This window comes from Wyeomyia smithii, chromosome 1 (genome assembly GCF_029784165.1).
Source record: "Wyeomyia smithii strain HCP4-BCI-WySm-NY-G18 chromosome 1, ASM2978416v1, whole genome shotgun sequence".
NCBI classification, from domain to species: Eukaryota; Metazoa; Arthropoda; class Insecta; order Diptera; family Culicidae; genus Wyeomyia; species Wyeomyia smithii.
Window position 1 is genome coordinate 41,866,139 of NC_073694.1, and position 16,184 is coordinate 41,882,322.

Here is a 16,184-nt window from a genome sequence, read left to right on the forward strand (position 1 = left end):
TGTACAGCCGTAACTATAGCACGGCATCGATACTTTAAATTTTGCTCTTAGTTCTCAAGTAATGCATAATTTTGTGTCTTATTTGTGTAAAAGCCCCCGTTTTCAGAGGAGGAAGGGGTGTCAAACTACCATAGAAAGGTTTCTCGTATCCCAGCCTGTTTTCTTACAAGATAACGTGGCTAGATTATTTTATACAGTTCGTTATTTGACACTAAATCTCTATCTGCTGTACATACAAACAATACAAACATAATTTATTAAGAATCAAAAAAATTAAAAAAAAATTAAAATAAAACCTCACTTTAGTGGCGCTCAAATTACTTTTGCGTCAACTAGAAAATATTCAAAAATACGCTTTATTAATAAAATAACCTTCCGTATCAAGATGAATGAAAATTCAAGGAAAATTTTCTTTTTATACTTTTATAGAAAAAGTAAGATATTTGAGATATTTCTGCAGTTATGTATATGTACATTTATAATTTATGAAAAGATCAGCTCTCACAGTACTAGCCTTTTTTTCGTCATAGCCAATGATTAAATTATTAGAACGGTTCTTTGATTTTTGTCTTGTTTATCCTGAATGTATGGAAAAACAAAACAAAAATCTTTTTATATAATTGGTAAAACAATACCTATACCCTATACAATATGTAATTGTTGTACCAAACTATAAATGTTTTTTTTTCATTATTTGGTGTCAAAATGTGGTATTAGTTTCAAATGTGAATTTTGAACGAGCCGATCAGGAGTTTTTAAAACGCTTCATACAAAATGAGTTCGGTGCTGTGTGTAGCATATGCGACAGATTGTGGTTCGTCAATGATTTGAAACCACTTTCACAAGCATGTGAAGAAGTACTGGTAGCAAGTGGGGCTTTTGAAGTAACGGAAAGATTTAACGCATGCCAATCCTGTCTGAGCAATTTAAAGCGGGGAAAAATCCCATCGTTTTCCAAGACTAACGGATTCACATACCCGGAGAAACCTGTGGGTTTACCTTCGCTAGACCCTATAACAGAAAGATTGGTGTCACCCCGTCTGCCTTTCATGCAAATTCGTCGATTGCGTTTTGCTGCAGGTAAGCAAAAAGTTATAAAGATTCGTTCATTATCTACATGATTTCAACTGTAGGCAGCTATTCAATAATCGGTCAAGTCATCAATTGCCCGGTAGATGTGAGCGAGATGTTGCGGTCTCTTCCTCGTCAGCTGGATGACGATCAGACATTTAATGTGTGTATAAAAAAACACTTGATCCATAAGTCATCCTATTTATCCGGATTTGTCAAAAAAGCGACAGTTAAGGCTTGGCTTGCTTATTTAGTAAACACACCGTTGTACCGTCGATATGGCATTGCCATGGATGAGCGACAGCTCGAAGGATTGGTTAACGAATCGGAAAATAGGATGGAGTTGGAAACAATTGACATGGAAAACGAAACAGAATTAATCCTTGGACAGCAAGAAACCCTGCTATGGAACGAAGATCAATGTCTCGAAATAGCTCCTGCGCAAAATAAAATGCCGATGTCTGTAATCTTTGATGAGCACGCAGAAGAGCTGGCCTATCCTGGTATTTATTTTGGACACCCACGCGAATTTAAGCCAGGCGTTCGTATAACGTACTTCATGATAGCTTCGAGTGAAACTCGACGCCGCGATAGATGAGGAGCCAAACCGCAACATGTTCTTTATATGGCAATGAAAATTCTTCGTCTGCGAGTTTCAGAAGGATTGCAGTGTACTTTCAAATGTACGGGCACCGCAAATATTACCCGTGCTGATCTGCAGAACAGAGATTTCATGGAACAATGCATCGAAAGAAATTTATCGTTTTTAAAATCTATACCCAACTCAGTTCAGTACTGGCAACAAAGAAAGAAGGATGTGTTTGCTATGATGCGACAACTAGGAAAGCCAACAATGTTTCTTACGCTCAGTGCAAACGAAACAAAATGGCAACACCTTCTTAAGATACTTAATAAACTTTCAGAAGGATACAACGGTAACGAGTTAACAAATCCGATGCAACAACTGACAGCACTACAAAGAGCAATGCTAGTCAACAACGATCCTGTTACATGTTGCATATACTTCAACAAATTCGTAGATACAATCATGTTTCTGCTATCGTCGCAAAAATTTAGCGTTTTTGGGAAATATCACGTTGTCGATTTTTTTAAGCGAATCGAATTCCAACATCGTGGAAGCCCACATGCGCATATTTTACTGTGGTTGAATAACGACCCTCGAGAAGCGGTTGGTGAAGTTATGCCTAACACCGTGCAACTCATTGATCATCTTTGCTCTGTCAGGAAGGAAGATTTACCGGAATCCTATGGTTTACAAGTAAAATGACAGTCTATGTGTTGTATTCCATACGTTTACTCGATGATTATATTTTAGGTTCACAAACATACCTTTACATGTTACAAACGAAATGAAAATCATTGTAGATTTAACATCCCTCACTGGCCTATGGACATAACCCGGATCCTACTTCCCATTGCTCCCGACGATAGCCGTCGTAGTCAGCTGATTCGAGAAGCAAAGAAAATGCGCGAGGTACTAGATACAAAGGAATTCGAAACGCTGGATGCATTCCTTGTCGAGTGTCGCTGCAATATAGACAGATACCTCGATGCCATCCGAGCAACTATCCGCCGACCTACCGTTATGCTCAAACGATCCATTTCCGAGCTATGGACTAATCCGTTTAACCCATAGATAGCTCGTAATCTCTTATCCAATATGGATTTGCAGTTTATATTGGATGAATTTTCTTGCGCTGCTTACGTTGTGGAGTACGTTAATAAAACTAATCGTGGTATGAGTTGCCTTCAACGTGATCTGATCACACTGCATGAACAATTTCTCGATCAAGATTATACTGCGCTCCTGAAAAAATTGAGCATTAAGATGCTAAACTCGGTGGAGATGTCGGCTCAAGAAGCTGCTTGGTACTTGTTGCGGCAAACGATGTCGGAATCAAGCAGAGCAACACAATTCATTCCGACGATGTGGCCTCATGAGCGTACGAAATCACGAAAGCGGAATGCTGTTATGGATGAAGAAGCAATCGACGATAATTCTACTGATATCTGGACGATGAATATTATTCAAAAGTATGAGGAACGCTCCGGTTTAGATAATTTATGTCTCGCCGATTTTGCTGCATACTATACTAAAGAACGCAGCGGTAACACCTACAAGGTTCGTCGTATTTCTCGGGTACTGCAATGGTGCAATTATCAAATGGAAAGCTGTCTGAATACAAGAGAGAGATGGTACTGCTTTTTGTGCCATTTCGGGACGAAATGTGTGATATTCTTGATGGAAATAAATTTTTGCAACTCTATGACCTACACGAAGCAGAAATTCTAGCGAAGCGCAAGGATTATGACTGTGATCTCAATATTGAACATACTGTTGATGAGTATCTGCGTTTGTGTGATGAGGATGATTCAGGCGCACAAGAAACCGCTGTGAATGTCAAGTTTGACGAATGTACGAGAAGCATCGCAATGCAGCCAAACGATGACGATATCAGCCTGCTACCTACTAATGTTTTATCGGCGGTTATCAAGCAACGTACCACAGTTATGAGTAAACAGGACTACTGCAGTTTAATGCGTAAAACTAATGCGGAGCAGCGTGCTTTAGTTCTTCACGTGATCGACAGTCTGCACCACTTCAATGAGAACAGGAAACCACTGCAATTGTTCTTCACTGGCCCCGCGGGTTGTGGCAAAACATTTACGCTGCGAATCGTTATGGAGACCTACAACCGTTTCAGCCAAGCTCATAACTCTCTGAACAATGCGTATGTTGCTTGTGCATCTACCGGAAAGGCTGCGGTGGCGATCGGTGGCACAACTGTACATTCCGCTTTCCATATAACTATGGATAAAAGGCACCATGGGAAACTTGGATTTGAAATTCTTCAGCTGTATCGAAATTCGTTTGCCAACATTAAACTAGTCATAATTGACGAAGTCAGTATGATCGGCGCAAATATTTTGAATACCGTTCACACACGTTTGCAGAGCATCACTGGTAATTACGACGATGGCTTTGGCGGGAAAGACATTTTATTGTGTGGTGATTTCCGTCAGCTACCACCAGTGAGCCGTTCAAACCTGTAAATAACTCTATAGGTGGTTCGAATTAAGTCGAGACCTATAGTATTTTCAAAGCCTGGTGTACTTCGACAGGATTGGACTCCTTTCACAAAGCGGTCTGCAAATATCAAACTAAGTAACACGATCAAGTGTAAACGAGTACAATTTCCCGTTGTAAGTGCTTGCGCACTCACGATTCACAAGTCTCAAGGCGGGACATTCACCGAAATCGTTTTTAATTACGACAAATGTCAAGAACAGCAGCTAGTGTATGTTGCGATGTAGAGAGTGAGTTCATTGCAAGGTCTTTATTTAACGAATGCCACGAATTCGTTCAGATTTCTCCATGCAAAAGGAAGCAATACCCCAAAAATGAAGGAGCTGCGTACAGAAATGAAACGGCTTGAAAATCATAAACTGGTAACCCTAGGAGATGAGCTCATTGAATTTATCAGCAGCTCTGTTTGCTCTTTAGTTTTGGTTAGCCTGAATATTCAAAGTCTAAACGCCCATTCAGACGATGTGTCTACTGATCCAATACTTAAACTGGCAGACATCTTAGCGCTAAGCGAAACGTGGGTACAATTTCCCGTTGTAAGTGCTTGCGCACTCACGATTCACAAGTCTCAAGGCGGGACATTCACCGAAATCGTTTTTAATTACGACAAATGTCAAGAACAGCAGCTAGTGTATGTTGCGATGTAGAGAGTGAGTTCATTGCAAGGTCTTTATTTAACGAATGCCACGAATTCGTTCAGATTTCTCCATGCAAAAGGAAGCAATACCCCAAAAATGAAGGAGCTGCGTACAGAAATGAAACGGCTTGAAAATCATAAACTGGTAACCCTAGGAGATGAGCTCATTGAATTTATCAGCAGCTCTGTTTGCTCTTTAGTTTTGGTTAGCCTGAATATTCAAAGTCTAAACGCCCATTCAGACGATGTGTCTACTGATCCAATACTTAAACTGGCAGACATCTTAGCGCTAAGCGAAACGTGGGTGAACAACAACGGTGTATTTGAGATTGAAGGTTTGTTGTTTTGTTTCTAACTCTTTCCAAAATTGTTGTTATGTTTTATTTCTAGGTTATAAGTGCATTTCTCATCAAAAACGAGAAAACACACGTGCTGGTGGAGTAGCTATTTTTGTAAAAAACGATTTTGTGATATTTTCACTCCACAAAATCCAAAAACTCAATGAAAATCGTGATCCCATGCTTTTGGAATCGGAAGGATATGGTGATATGTGCGCTGTCGAAATAATTATTGATGGTATCAAAACAATCGTATTTTGCGTGTACATTTCACCAAAGACGTCGCTAAAATTAGGGAAAATGTTTCTAACGCGAAATCTGATTTATTACTCAAGAGACGATGCCCAGGTAATAGTGACAGGCGATTTCAATATAGATATTTCAAAAGAGGAGAATATGGAGGTGGTGAATTTTATGAAGCATTGGATGAAATTTGATCTCGTCACAGATCCCAAGCAGCCAACTACGCTCGGAGGTTCCTGTATTGATATTATATTTGCAAGAAACATATCAAAATTGTCAACTAAAAGATACATTACATATTTTTCATATCATCGTCCATTGTTCACGTTACTGTCAAGTCAGTACGAGCATACAGAGGATGAAAGCTAAACCATTGCATCTCAGAAAATTTCCATTTTTTACCTAAAACTCAAACTGGTATCGATCACAATTTAACGTAAGAACCATCAGAGTTTTCCAAGCAAGGATAATCAATATACCTGTTTTACAGCGTTCGAGCACCATTAACTTATCAAGCAGTGTTTGGCCATTCTTGCGTACACATTAGATCCAGTTAAAAGCTATTGTGAATCACTTATTTCTAAATAGACGTGATGACTACATACAAAAAACTGTGCCTCTTGTAAGTTTCTAATATTATATTTATATAGAAAATTTACATCTGTAAATTACAGTCGTTATATAATATCATCCGTTCTAACAAGACATTAATACAACATACATTGCATCTTGGTAGCAAGAATTTTCAAGAATTATTCATCAGTAGGTACTTCCCGTTTTCATATTGATGTATCGTTGAACCAAATTCCTCAATCACTTCAACTTTACCGTTCAAATCAGTAAATAACAGATGACGACCAGATTCGATGCTATTCTAATAATCCGATAATAATTTTTGAGTGACAACAGTAAATCCCCAGTAACTTGGAATTGTAAGTATAAACAATGCGTTGCAATGTGTTTTTTACATCACAAACTCAAATTTTTATTTCCAGGACTATCAAAAATTGAAACCTGTCCTTTTCAGGACTACCAACAAGCAAAACCGGTCCTTTTCAGGACCCCAAAATCGTCAAAAGAAGAGTTGGTTTTGAATTTCTCTCTTACCACATAAATATATATTTGGTCCTACGTCACCATTTCATACAACCCCTAGGGCTGTATACCTTGTAGTTTTTTCAATCGTTTTTCATTTTTTTATCGTTTATTTAGAAAGTGGGATGAGTTTACTTAATCCAATTACTGAATATTCACTGATTTTGCCAAACATCTTCATATTTTGACGTAGGACTAAGTCTTTGTTTCTAAACTAGATTACATTTTGTAAAATTGAAAATGAAACTGGCAAATGTTGCGTCAGATTTCAAACGGTTATAGCATGCGAACGACCTTTTGCATCTTAGTCATTTATGTGTCGGTGGAAAAATAAAATGTGTTACTTTACTGGTGAAAAAAGGTAAAAAGTACCAAGGTCAAGCTTTCCCATATATTTCCCTCGCTATTGCCTTGCTTCCCGAGCACGGATAACAATAGCATGGACGGAATAAATTCCACTGTCTAGATATTCTGACTTGAAGTGTTTTGTTTCGTTTTTCTTTCTCGAGACTACGTGGCCACGCCTTCAATGCAAAAATCTACGCTCAACTCGATACAAAAGATTGCGTGCTTCATTCTAGTTTGTCACACAATAGCGAGTGGAATATAACTGTTAGAGGTACGCGACATTAGGAAACGAGAGTTACTTTAACATACGAGTCAATTTCCAGGCACTGCAGTACACCTTACCTTTATTTTGCATACATCGTATGCTGCACCGGAGGGCACAGCGGAGAGCAAATTTTATTATGCGCGGCCAAGCAAAATATTCAATGCTACCGGTGGTGCGAGCATCAGCGGTCTGTAGCACGCGTTCCTAGCTGAAAATTATGGAGTCGGTTCTTTTTAGAACTATTGATGCTTGAAGATAAGAGTTATGAGAATTTTCACAACTACCACTAGTGTTAAGTTTTCATGTATTCGTATATTTCTCAATAATCATTTTTACAGTAACGACCAGGGCATCATAATATGCATTCGGTAGTGTTGCCTATGAATAGTTTATCGCATCAAGATGTAACCCCTATTTCAAGAAGTTTCGCTCTTCAAACAACGTTTTCGGTCAAATATTAATAACGCAAATTAGTTTAATTAGATTTATTTTCGCATCGGGAAAGTACAAACTTTCGTTTGGTGCTTATGAATATCACTCAGTAATATCGAAAGTATTTTGTTTCGTTTCTCTTTTTGAAAACTGCGTGGCTACGCCTTCAATGTGTTGAAAACAATTGGTTCCTGGGTATATCAGTTGAAAAAGGCATGACGATGGGGAATTTTGGAATTGTATACCATTCCCCCAATTCAAGTGACCAGTGGTTTTTGGAAATTTTAGATAACTGGTGGGAGATTTTTGTAGATTTGAATAAATTAAACGTTATTGCTGGTGATTTTAATATTATTTGGCTTAATGAACCAAATTCGAATCAATTGAAGGAGTTAGTAAATTTTTTCAATTTAAGACAAACGGTTTGTCAATATACAAGAATTTCCAGACATTCTCGTACATCAATAGATCACGTGTTTTCAAATTTTGATAATGTTCATTCTTTTACAGAGGCCGATTACAAAATTACAGATCATGAGACAATTTGTGTTTTTATTGAGAATGACCAAAACCGTGATGATAAAGTAAAGATTAAGTGCTGGTATAGATATTCGAAGCAAGCAGTGTCTCAACTTGTTTCGAGAAGCTTGGATTTTCAACCAATAGCTGGTGATTTGGACAATAAAGCAGCTGTTCTTACCAATACGCTGAAAGAATGTACCAATAGTTTAGTTTTTGAGAAACATGGTAATTTGCATAATGCAAACTAATGAAAAGTAAAGATTGTTGCCCGCAATCCATAACTTTTAATGGCTTAGAAGAACAATCGGCCCGAGTAATTGCAAATAAATTTAACAGTTATTTTGTTAACAGTGTTCAATCGATCAATCAAAGTATTGATTTGGTCAATGAGCCTGACGAAATAATACAGCCGATCCATAATGACTGTAGCTTTGAAGGTTTTCATCCAATTACTTTTGCATAGTTGAAAGATATTTGTTTTTCTTTGGAGAGATTGGCTGGTATCGACAATGTCAAGGCTAAAGTAATACAAGATTGCTTTCATGTCATTGGACACGATCTGCTGGACCTTATTAATGAATCGTTGCGAACGGGGCACGTGCCTGAAGTTTGGAAGGAATCGCTTGTGGTTCCTATCCCCAAGATTAATGGGACGGATAAAGCCGAAGAGTTCCGACCCATTAATATGTTGCACACATTAGAGAAAATTTTAGAACTAGTCGTGAAAGGCCAGCTGATGGATTATTTAAATAGTAATGATCAGGTTATCGAGAGGGGCACTCTTGTGAGTCTGCATAAAATCTGGTGTTAGCAAAATGAAAAGAAAAAATCGAAGCTAAAGAAACTATTATTGCTGTATTTTTGGATCTAAAACGCGCTTTTGAAACAATTTCTAGGCTCTTATTGTTACAAACATTGGAGCGCTTTGGTATCGTAGGGACAGCATACAAATGGTTTGAAAGCTATTTGTGTGCTAGAACTCAGAAGACTCGTTTTAATGATTTTGAATCGGATTCCATGGCTAATACACTTGGTGTACCGCAAGGAAGTGTTTCAGGGCCCATTTTGTTCATAATTTATATTAATGACATGAAGCGAGTTTTACGGTTTTGCGATATAAATTTATTTGCCGATGACACTGTTCTGTTCATTGCAGCAGAAAACCCAAACGATATTGTAGCACTCTTGAATCAAGATTTACATTATCTGGCGAATTGGTTAAAATTTAAACAGCTTAAATTGAATATTAGTAAAACACAGTACTTGATTATTTCTTCTGCCAACTCCAAACCAGACGTAAACATTGTAATTGATGGTGAGACGATTGATCGCGTGAATGAAATAAAGTATCTTGGAGTTATTATTGATGACAAGTTAACTTTTAAGTCTCAAGTAGATAATGTCATCAAGAAAATGGCGAAAAAATACGGTATCTTGTGCCGTTTGAAAAATGAATTGACTGTTAGTAGTAAAATCAGTCTTTATAAGTCAATCATTTCACCACATATAGATTTTTGTTCATCCATACTATTTCTTGCAAATAATACACAAATGTTGAGACTGCAGCGCTTACAAAATAAAGTAATGCGATTAATATTAAGATGTAATAGATACACTTCCTCGAGTTTTATGCTGGACGCATTGCAATGGCTTTCTGTGAAGCAAAGAGTTTATTTTTTGACAATGGTGTTTCTATATAAAATTTTAAATAACATGTTGCCTCGCTATTTGTGTGATCGAATTGATAGAGGAAGTGATTTTCATAGGTACAACACTAGAAACGCGATTGATGCTAGAACACCACATTTTTTAATCGGAAGATCACAGAACTCTCTGTTGTACAAAGGAATTAACTTTTTCAATTCGATGCCAAGACAGGTTAAACGTTCAGCAACAATAGCGGAGTTTAAAAGGATTTGTATTTCACACATAAAGTCTGTTTTGTAGACAAATTATATAGAATTTTTTTGCAAATTAATGACGAAGATTGTAAAATTTAAATATTTTTTTTCTATTTATTGGGTACATTAAGTTATTATGTTTACTGATGATGATGGATTTTTGTTTGAATATAGTTATATAGTATTAAATAGTAGAGTTAAGAAAAAAGAGTGGGCTACACATGTTTGAGCCACGCGCGCGAAGACTGACATAGACAATCTGGATATTGAATACATCCCTGAAATTGAAACAAAAAGCATGTCGGGTTGATAAGTTGCTTTTTGGTTTGCAATAGTATATATGCTGTTATTTTCATTTTCTACATTTATCTGTTTTTACGATTTAGTACAAAGGGTTGGGAAAAAAAACTGAAAAGGTTTGGGTTTGCCTGTGGACTGTAGAGCTCGTTACCGAGAATTATAGAAACATAGGATCTCTCTCGTAGTTCTGGATCGTTATCCAGAACCAATTCTGATTAGTTAACGCTCCTGAATGTTAGGTTCAATTCCTAACCAAGTCCAGATAATTTTCGGGTTGGAAACGTTCTGGATGTGCCTTGGATCAAAGTTATTGGAAAATCATTTTCTTTTTTTTTAATTTATTTCCAAATTACTGGTATTCTAGTGAAGGGTTACTATGTCTGTATTAATAACCAGTCCGTTATTTATTTGTCAACTGGTTACATTGTATGACTCTATATAATATCTCACTTAGATAAATCGACCAGCTCAAACCGATGTAGGGGTATGAGGTGGGACCATCATCATCAATGCAAAAATCTACGCTCAACTCGATACAAAAGACTGCGTGTAGAAAATTATAGGGATGGACGATACTGTCAGAAGTATCGATTTTTTGGTATCGCGATACTTCAATAAACTCCGAAACCAGGTATAGAATTATCGGTTGAAGAAGTATCGATACTCGATTCTTCGATAGTATCGGTACAGGACTTACCATTTTCTTTTCAAAAAACTGCAAATATCTGCGAGTCAATAAAAATCGACACACAAGTTTTTAAAATTTGCGTCTGCACATCTGGTATCCCTGGAGAGAGGCAGTTCATGGTAAAAAAAATCTAGTGAAGCTGCAAGTATCGTTCAAAAAGTATCGATACCGGACTCATCTCTCGCGGGGAGTATCGATGCCAAAATACCCGATACCGTGATCCCTAGTATCGATACCGTTGGTATCGATGCTAGTATTGTTTATCCCTAGAAAATTCAACTTTATTCTTTTCCTTAACACGATAGCAAATGGAGCCCTTATATCTGTGTGAGATACCCTGTGTATAACAGACTTAGTGAAATATGTTAAACGAGAGTTAAAATCAATATTTGTATTTGTCCTACGTCACCAATTCATACAACCTAGGGGCTGTACACCTTGTAGTATGTTCTTAATTTGCGCAGACGAAAATAACACTGCTATTGATTTTTTTAAAGTATTTATCAGGAATGACAATTGGCAAATGAAGTTTTTTACGCAGATTTTGAAATAAACGCTTTTTTGACACGCTACATATCTCCCGCATAAAAAAGACTTTGGTGTTTGCCATTTAAAAAAATTAAGACAGCATTTGGGCACTAAAAAGTTTTTGACATCTGTTTCAACCCTTTCCAACATTCGCATTGCGAAGGTGCAGTTATACGCTCTCAGTGCAGTGGCCGTAGATCTACGGATTTGTTTCACTTCTACGAATGTACAAATATATGAGAAATCCGTAGAAAAGAGGATGAAATCAGGGGAAATCCGTAGAAATCCATATAAATCCGTAGAATCTCCGGATTTTCATGAAATAGTTGTGCCACCTCTACCGAGAACGTTCCTATCTCAACCTCTTCATGGTGCTTACTGGGATACGAGTAATCTTAGTGAAGATCGTGTTCCAACTCCGATGAAAACTTTGGTTGTATTTATTACCTTCTGTTCGAGCGTCTTGATAGAATATTTACGCTACACATTACACTTTTTATCCACTTTCACTATTTAATTCTATCACTTTTCACTTATCACTTGCATATACGTATTTCAACGCTTATTTAGTAAAATTCGATAGGGTGTTATGAGGCAGTTAGGCTTATTATTTGACACTAATTTTGTGGAAATCGGGTCAGCAATCTTTGAGAAAAGTGAGTGAGTCCATGTAGTCTTCGGAATATGTTCCTTTTCATAGCTGGATTTCACATTTTTAAACATAACAGGCAAAGTAAGAGTCCTATTGCAAAACAAATCAATAGGGTCTTATGAGGCAACTAGATCTTCCATTTGACACCGATTTTATGAAAATCGGTCCAGCCATCTCTGAGAAACATGAGTGAGATTAAACAGTCTTCAGAACACGTTTCTTTTTATAACTTTTGAACCACGAGTTCAATCTTAATAAAATTCAAAAGTTAAGGGTTTTACAGGTAGCCCGTTCATTTAAAGCCAATTTTGTTCAAATCGGTTGTGTAGTTTCTGAGATAATGATGTTTCATGATTTTTACATTTTGATACATAACCTCTAAACTAAACATCCGATTACAATGAAATTTAATAGGGTCTTATGGGGCAACAAGACCTTTCATTTGCAATTAATTTCATGAAAATCGGCTCAACCATCTCTGAGAAAAGTGAGTGAGAATAAAAATCTGCACATACACACACACACACACACACACACACACATACAGAAAATGCTCAGCTCGTCGAGCTGAGTCGAGTGATATATGCCATTCGACCCTTTGGAGCACTTTTATACTTTCGGTTTTGCAAGTGATTGCTATACCTTTCTAGGAGAAAGGCAAAAATTGCCAGCGTGTAGGTTTGTTTATAAACAACTAGGGCATAAAAATTATCTCATCACATAATATATCATTTGGACGCATTTAATTCATAAATATGGCAATGCTACATACCTTGCTACCAATATTCAATTATTTAAGAAATAATTTCCAACTTAAAACACCTGAACTTGCGGTATTCAAGTGCCTAGTTAGTCAGGATATATCAACAAACACGAAAAAGTTATTCACTGTTGCATAGTGATACTTCGTCTCCAACCCTCCTAAGTGAAAAAAACGCTTCCTCGCCCCGCGTCTACTTTTTGATCAAACCGTTGCACCATGTTCTACTCATCATGATTCGAGTCTCCGCAAATCTCGTACCGTTCTACATGCCAACTTTGAATAATAATGCGAACGTTTCGTTACTATGGTTTTTGCGCTCGTTAATCCACTGTCGATTTCCTTGATCCTTATTGGGATATCTTACATGCACCCTATCTTTTACTCAAAGTCCTCCCAAGTAAGAAACTCGTCGGAATAGTCATAGGCATAAGCTTCTTCTCTAAGGGTTATGTGGATTCGTTGCGAAACTACATCGTCCGCAATAAGGTCTAATGGCCGTTGCCGACCATCGCCACTGAAGGTCAAATGCCACTTTTCCATTCGGCGGCCAGCGTTTTGAATCTTGGCGTCGCCTTATCGCCGTACCCTTTGGTTACCTCGTCTGAGTCTTGTACTGAACCCTTCATCCTCTGCGATGAAGCCCTCGTTAACGCTAGAATTTTTCGGTTTTACGTTCGAATCCGGGGTGAAGCTCCTGCGTCCACTATCTGGGTCTTATAAGTAACAGTTTCAAAGCCTTCGGTCTACCCCGATACCGCTACTCTGACGATCACGTCGCAAGTCGCACCTAACGCATTCTGAGTCGTCACGTTGTGGTTGCGTTGTTCCGTCCATAGATTCTTTGGGTTTGAGGAAAAATTCAGCGAATTAGAGGCATCCTTCTCTTCTGAGGCTATCCGCTCGACGCGTGGATGTGTTTTCTGGTATATACTTTCCAACCGTGTCGTTGCTAACTCCCTTTACAAACTCGGGATGCGCTTCTGGAGTTCCGGAGCCGACTCTCTTAAGGTTGCTTCGGGTTTGCACCACGCGAGGGATCACGTGTCATTGCCTCAAGTTAATGAACAGCTCTACTTACGGTTGTTCATTAACCTACGGCAAGGCTCTCGCCCAATCGCTCGCGTTGGCGTTCAGCATAGCAAAGGACTCACTGATTCACTTGATAAGTCATTCAACAAAAACCTCCTGCTGCATCTTCGTATGCGTTGTCCAGTTCCGTTGACAAACTTCAACGCGCATTCAACACCTTTGTCGTACCTTGTTTCTCGTCGGTAACTTTTTCACCATTAGCTCTGTTAAAAATTTCTCGCTCGCATAGCACAGTGGATCAATCTGGAAATGACTCGCTCTTCCATGCCTCGGTCCAACTTTTTTCCTGATCATACACCTTAAAGCAAAGCAAAGTCTTGGTGCTACATTTCAATTCGGAACTTGACCCTCTGTTTCTTCATACACAGACTTCGCAGCCGACTATTCAGTGTACAGGACAATTGCGGGGCTAGCGCTACGATCCTACTGACACTAACAGGCTCTCCCGAGACGAGACTTGAACCTACGACGACTGGCTTGTTAGGCCAGCATCGTACCTCGAGACCATCTGGGAGATCATACACCTTACCAGAGATATAAATAATTCCAGTTCGATGGTGTATGAAGACGGATAGTCTAGATTTTCGATAAAATCTTTGTGAAAAAGATTTCGCAAAAGTCGATATTTAGCTTCTGGTTCAGTAGTCATATCACCTTCCATACCACGAATGTTCATAATCAAATTAATGGGATGGTGCCCATCACTTCCGGTTGATTACTTATGCTTTATGGGAAGTATACATCGGACAGTGGAGGTATGTATTTCAAAATAGGCCTCACAATTCAATATGAGAATTACGACAGTTTTAGACAATCATAATTAACATCCATATAAGACAATAAATGGGTAGCCATTATGGTAATCATATGTCATCCTTTAGCATTTTCTTCACGTTTCATAAAAAAAATAAAAAGGGCACAAATCGCGTAATGATTGTAATTAAGAGAATAATTAAGATAGTAAGCTAACACATTGCCAAGTTTTAAATACTTTCCTATTGAATTTTGGCCCACTGCAAATACGAGAGAAGTTCGTCGCCAGATTGGCAACCCTAACAGTCGGCAAACAGCGCTACACTCACTAAGTACATCACAGCACGCTCGCGTCTCTTATCACACCTTAGCATCGCGACCTGCGAGTATCGGATTTGTGTGTGCGTGTGTGTGTGTGTGTTGACAAAGTCGCGTGTTTAATATACCGGTTCTCGGAATCTAGAACTGCCCCGCGCAACGATAGCGACTTCTGCTAGGCCGAGCGATCAGTTGACTATTCCCGCTCACTAGGATCGGTCGCGTGCGGTCAAGTGGTGCAATCGCGTTACGGGTTGAGCTGTGTCCCGTGAAAGCTTCCGAGCGCTGAACGAGCTTCCGGATCGGTTTACGGCAGGTGTGTGCGTGTTCACTGATTGAGCTTTCGGTGATTGTCATCCCCATTCATTCTGTGGTGGACCGGTAAACACAAGGGGGGGGAGGTGATTAGGCTGATACAGCTTTGATCGTCACTTGTTAACAGAACGTGTATAAGCTTGAGTTTGCTGGTAGCTGTTTTACAATTGTGCCGACCTGTTTGAGAGGTGTTTGTGTTTGGATAAGTGCGCAGATTGGTGTTGCAAGTGCATTCGACAGTGAAGTGTCATCATGCGATTAAGTGAGCCAAAACAAGTGGCTACCAAAGGTAGTCAGACCGTCGGATATTTGGGTGAAAGTGCGAAAGGCGATGTGATACAGAAAATTCCTCGGGCCGTCTGGCTGTCCTCCAGTCTGCTGATAGTGGTGCTTTTCTTAAGTTCAATCATGCTGATGGTAACGGTAAGATCATCTCCGCATAGTCAGTATGCTGCTCCTCATGACCAGGTTAGTCCAGCAGGAACGTAATTTCCTACAGTAGGATGGCCGTAACCTTGGCATTACTAGTCAAAAAGCACTAATATTTTACGTCCTCAAATCGGGCTTTGGCAATGCGATTTAATGTTGTGTTAATCGTCGTATGTTTCAAGCCACCCTAACGATTAACTTACGACTACCACTTTCATCAGATGCGAACAAGGAATTATGTAAACATTACATTATCGTTACTTGTTATCGTTTCGTACCTTTGACCGAAGGCAATCGTAATTGTTTTAGCTTCGTTCTCCGTATGCTAATGTGATGAACAACTTTTACTTATTTCGAGAGCGGAGTTTCCGGGCTTCTCTGACCTTCG

General features: G+C 38.7%; 1 protein-coding gene across 4 annotated transcripts in view; it reads left to right on the forward strand.

The window, feature by feature from the left end:
* The first annotated feature begins 15,224 nt into the window (after positions 1 to 15,224).
* LOC129717891 (uncharacterized) overlaps positions 15,225 to 16,184 on the forward strand; it is a 76,806-nt gene continuing 75,846 nt past the window's right edge. For 2 of the 4 annotated variants that reach the window (XM_055668153.1, XM_055668154.1), the window contains exon 1: positions 15,228 to 15,835. In XM_055668153.1, coding sequence (XP_055524128.1) covers positions 15,620 to 15,835 — 216 coding nt within the window. In that variant the 5' untranslated portion in view covers positions 15,228 to 15,619. Of the gene's footprint in view, positions 15,836 to 16,184 lie in introns of all 4 variants that reach the window. The other 2 variants (XM_055668156.1, XM_055668155.1) reach the window with 2 other exon arrangements.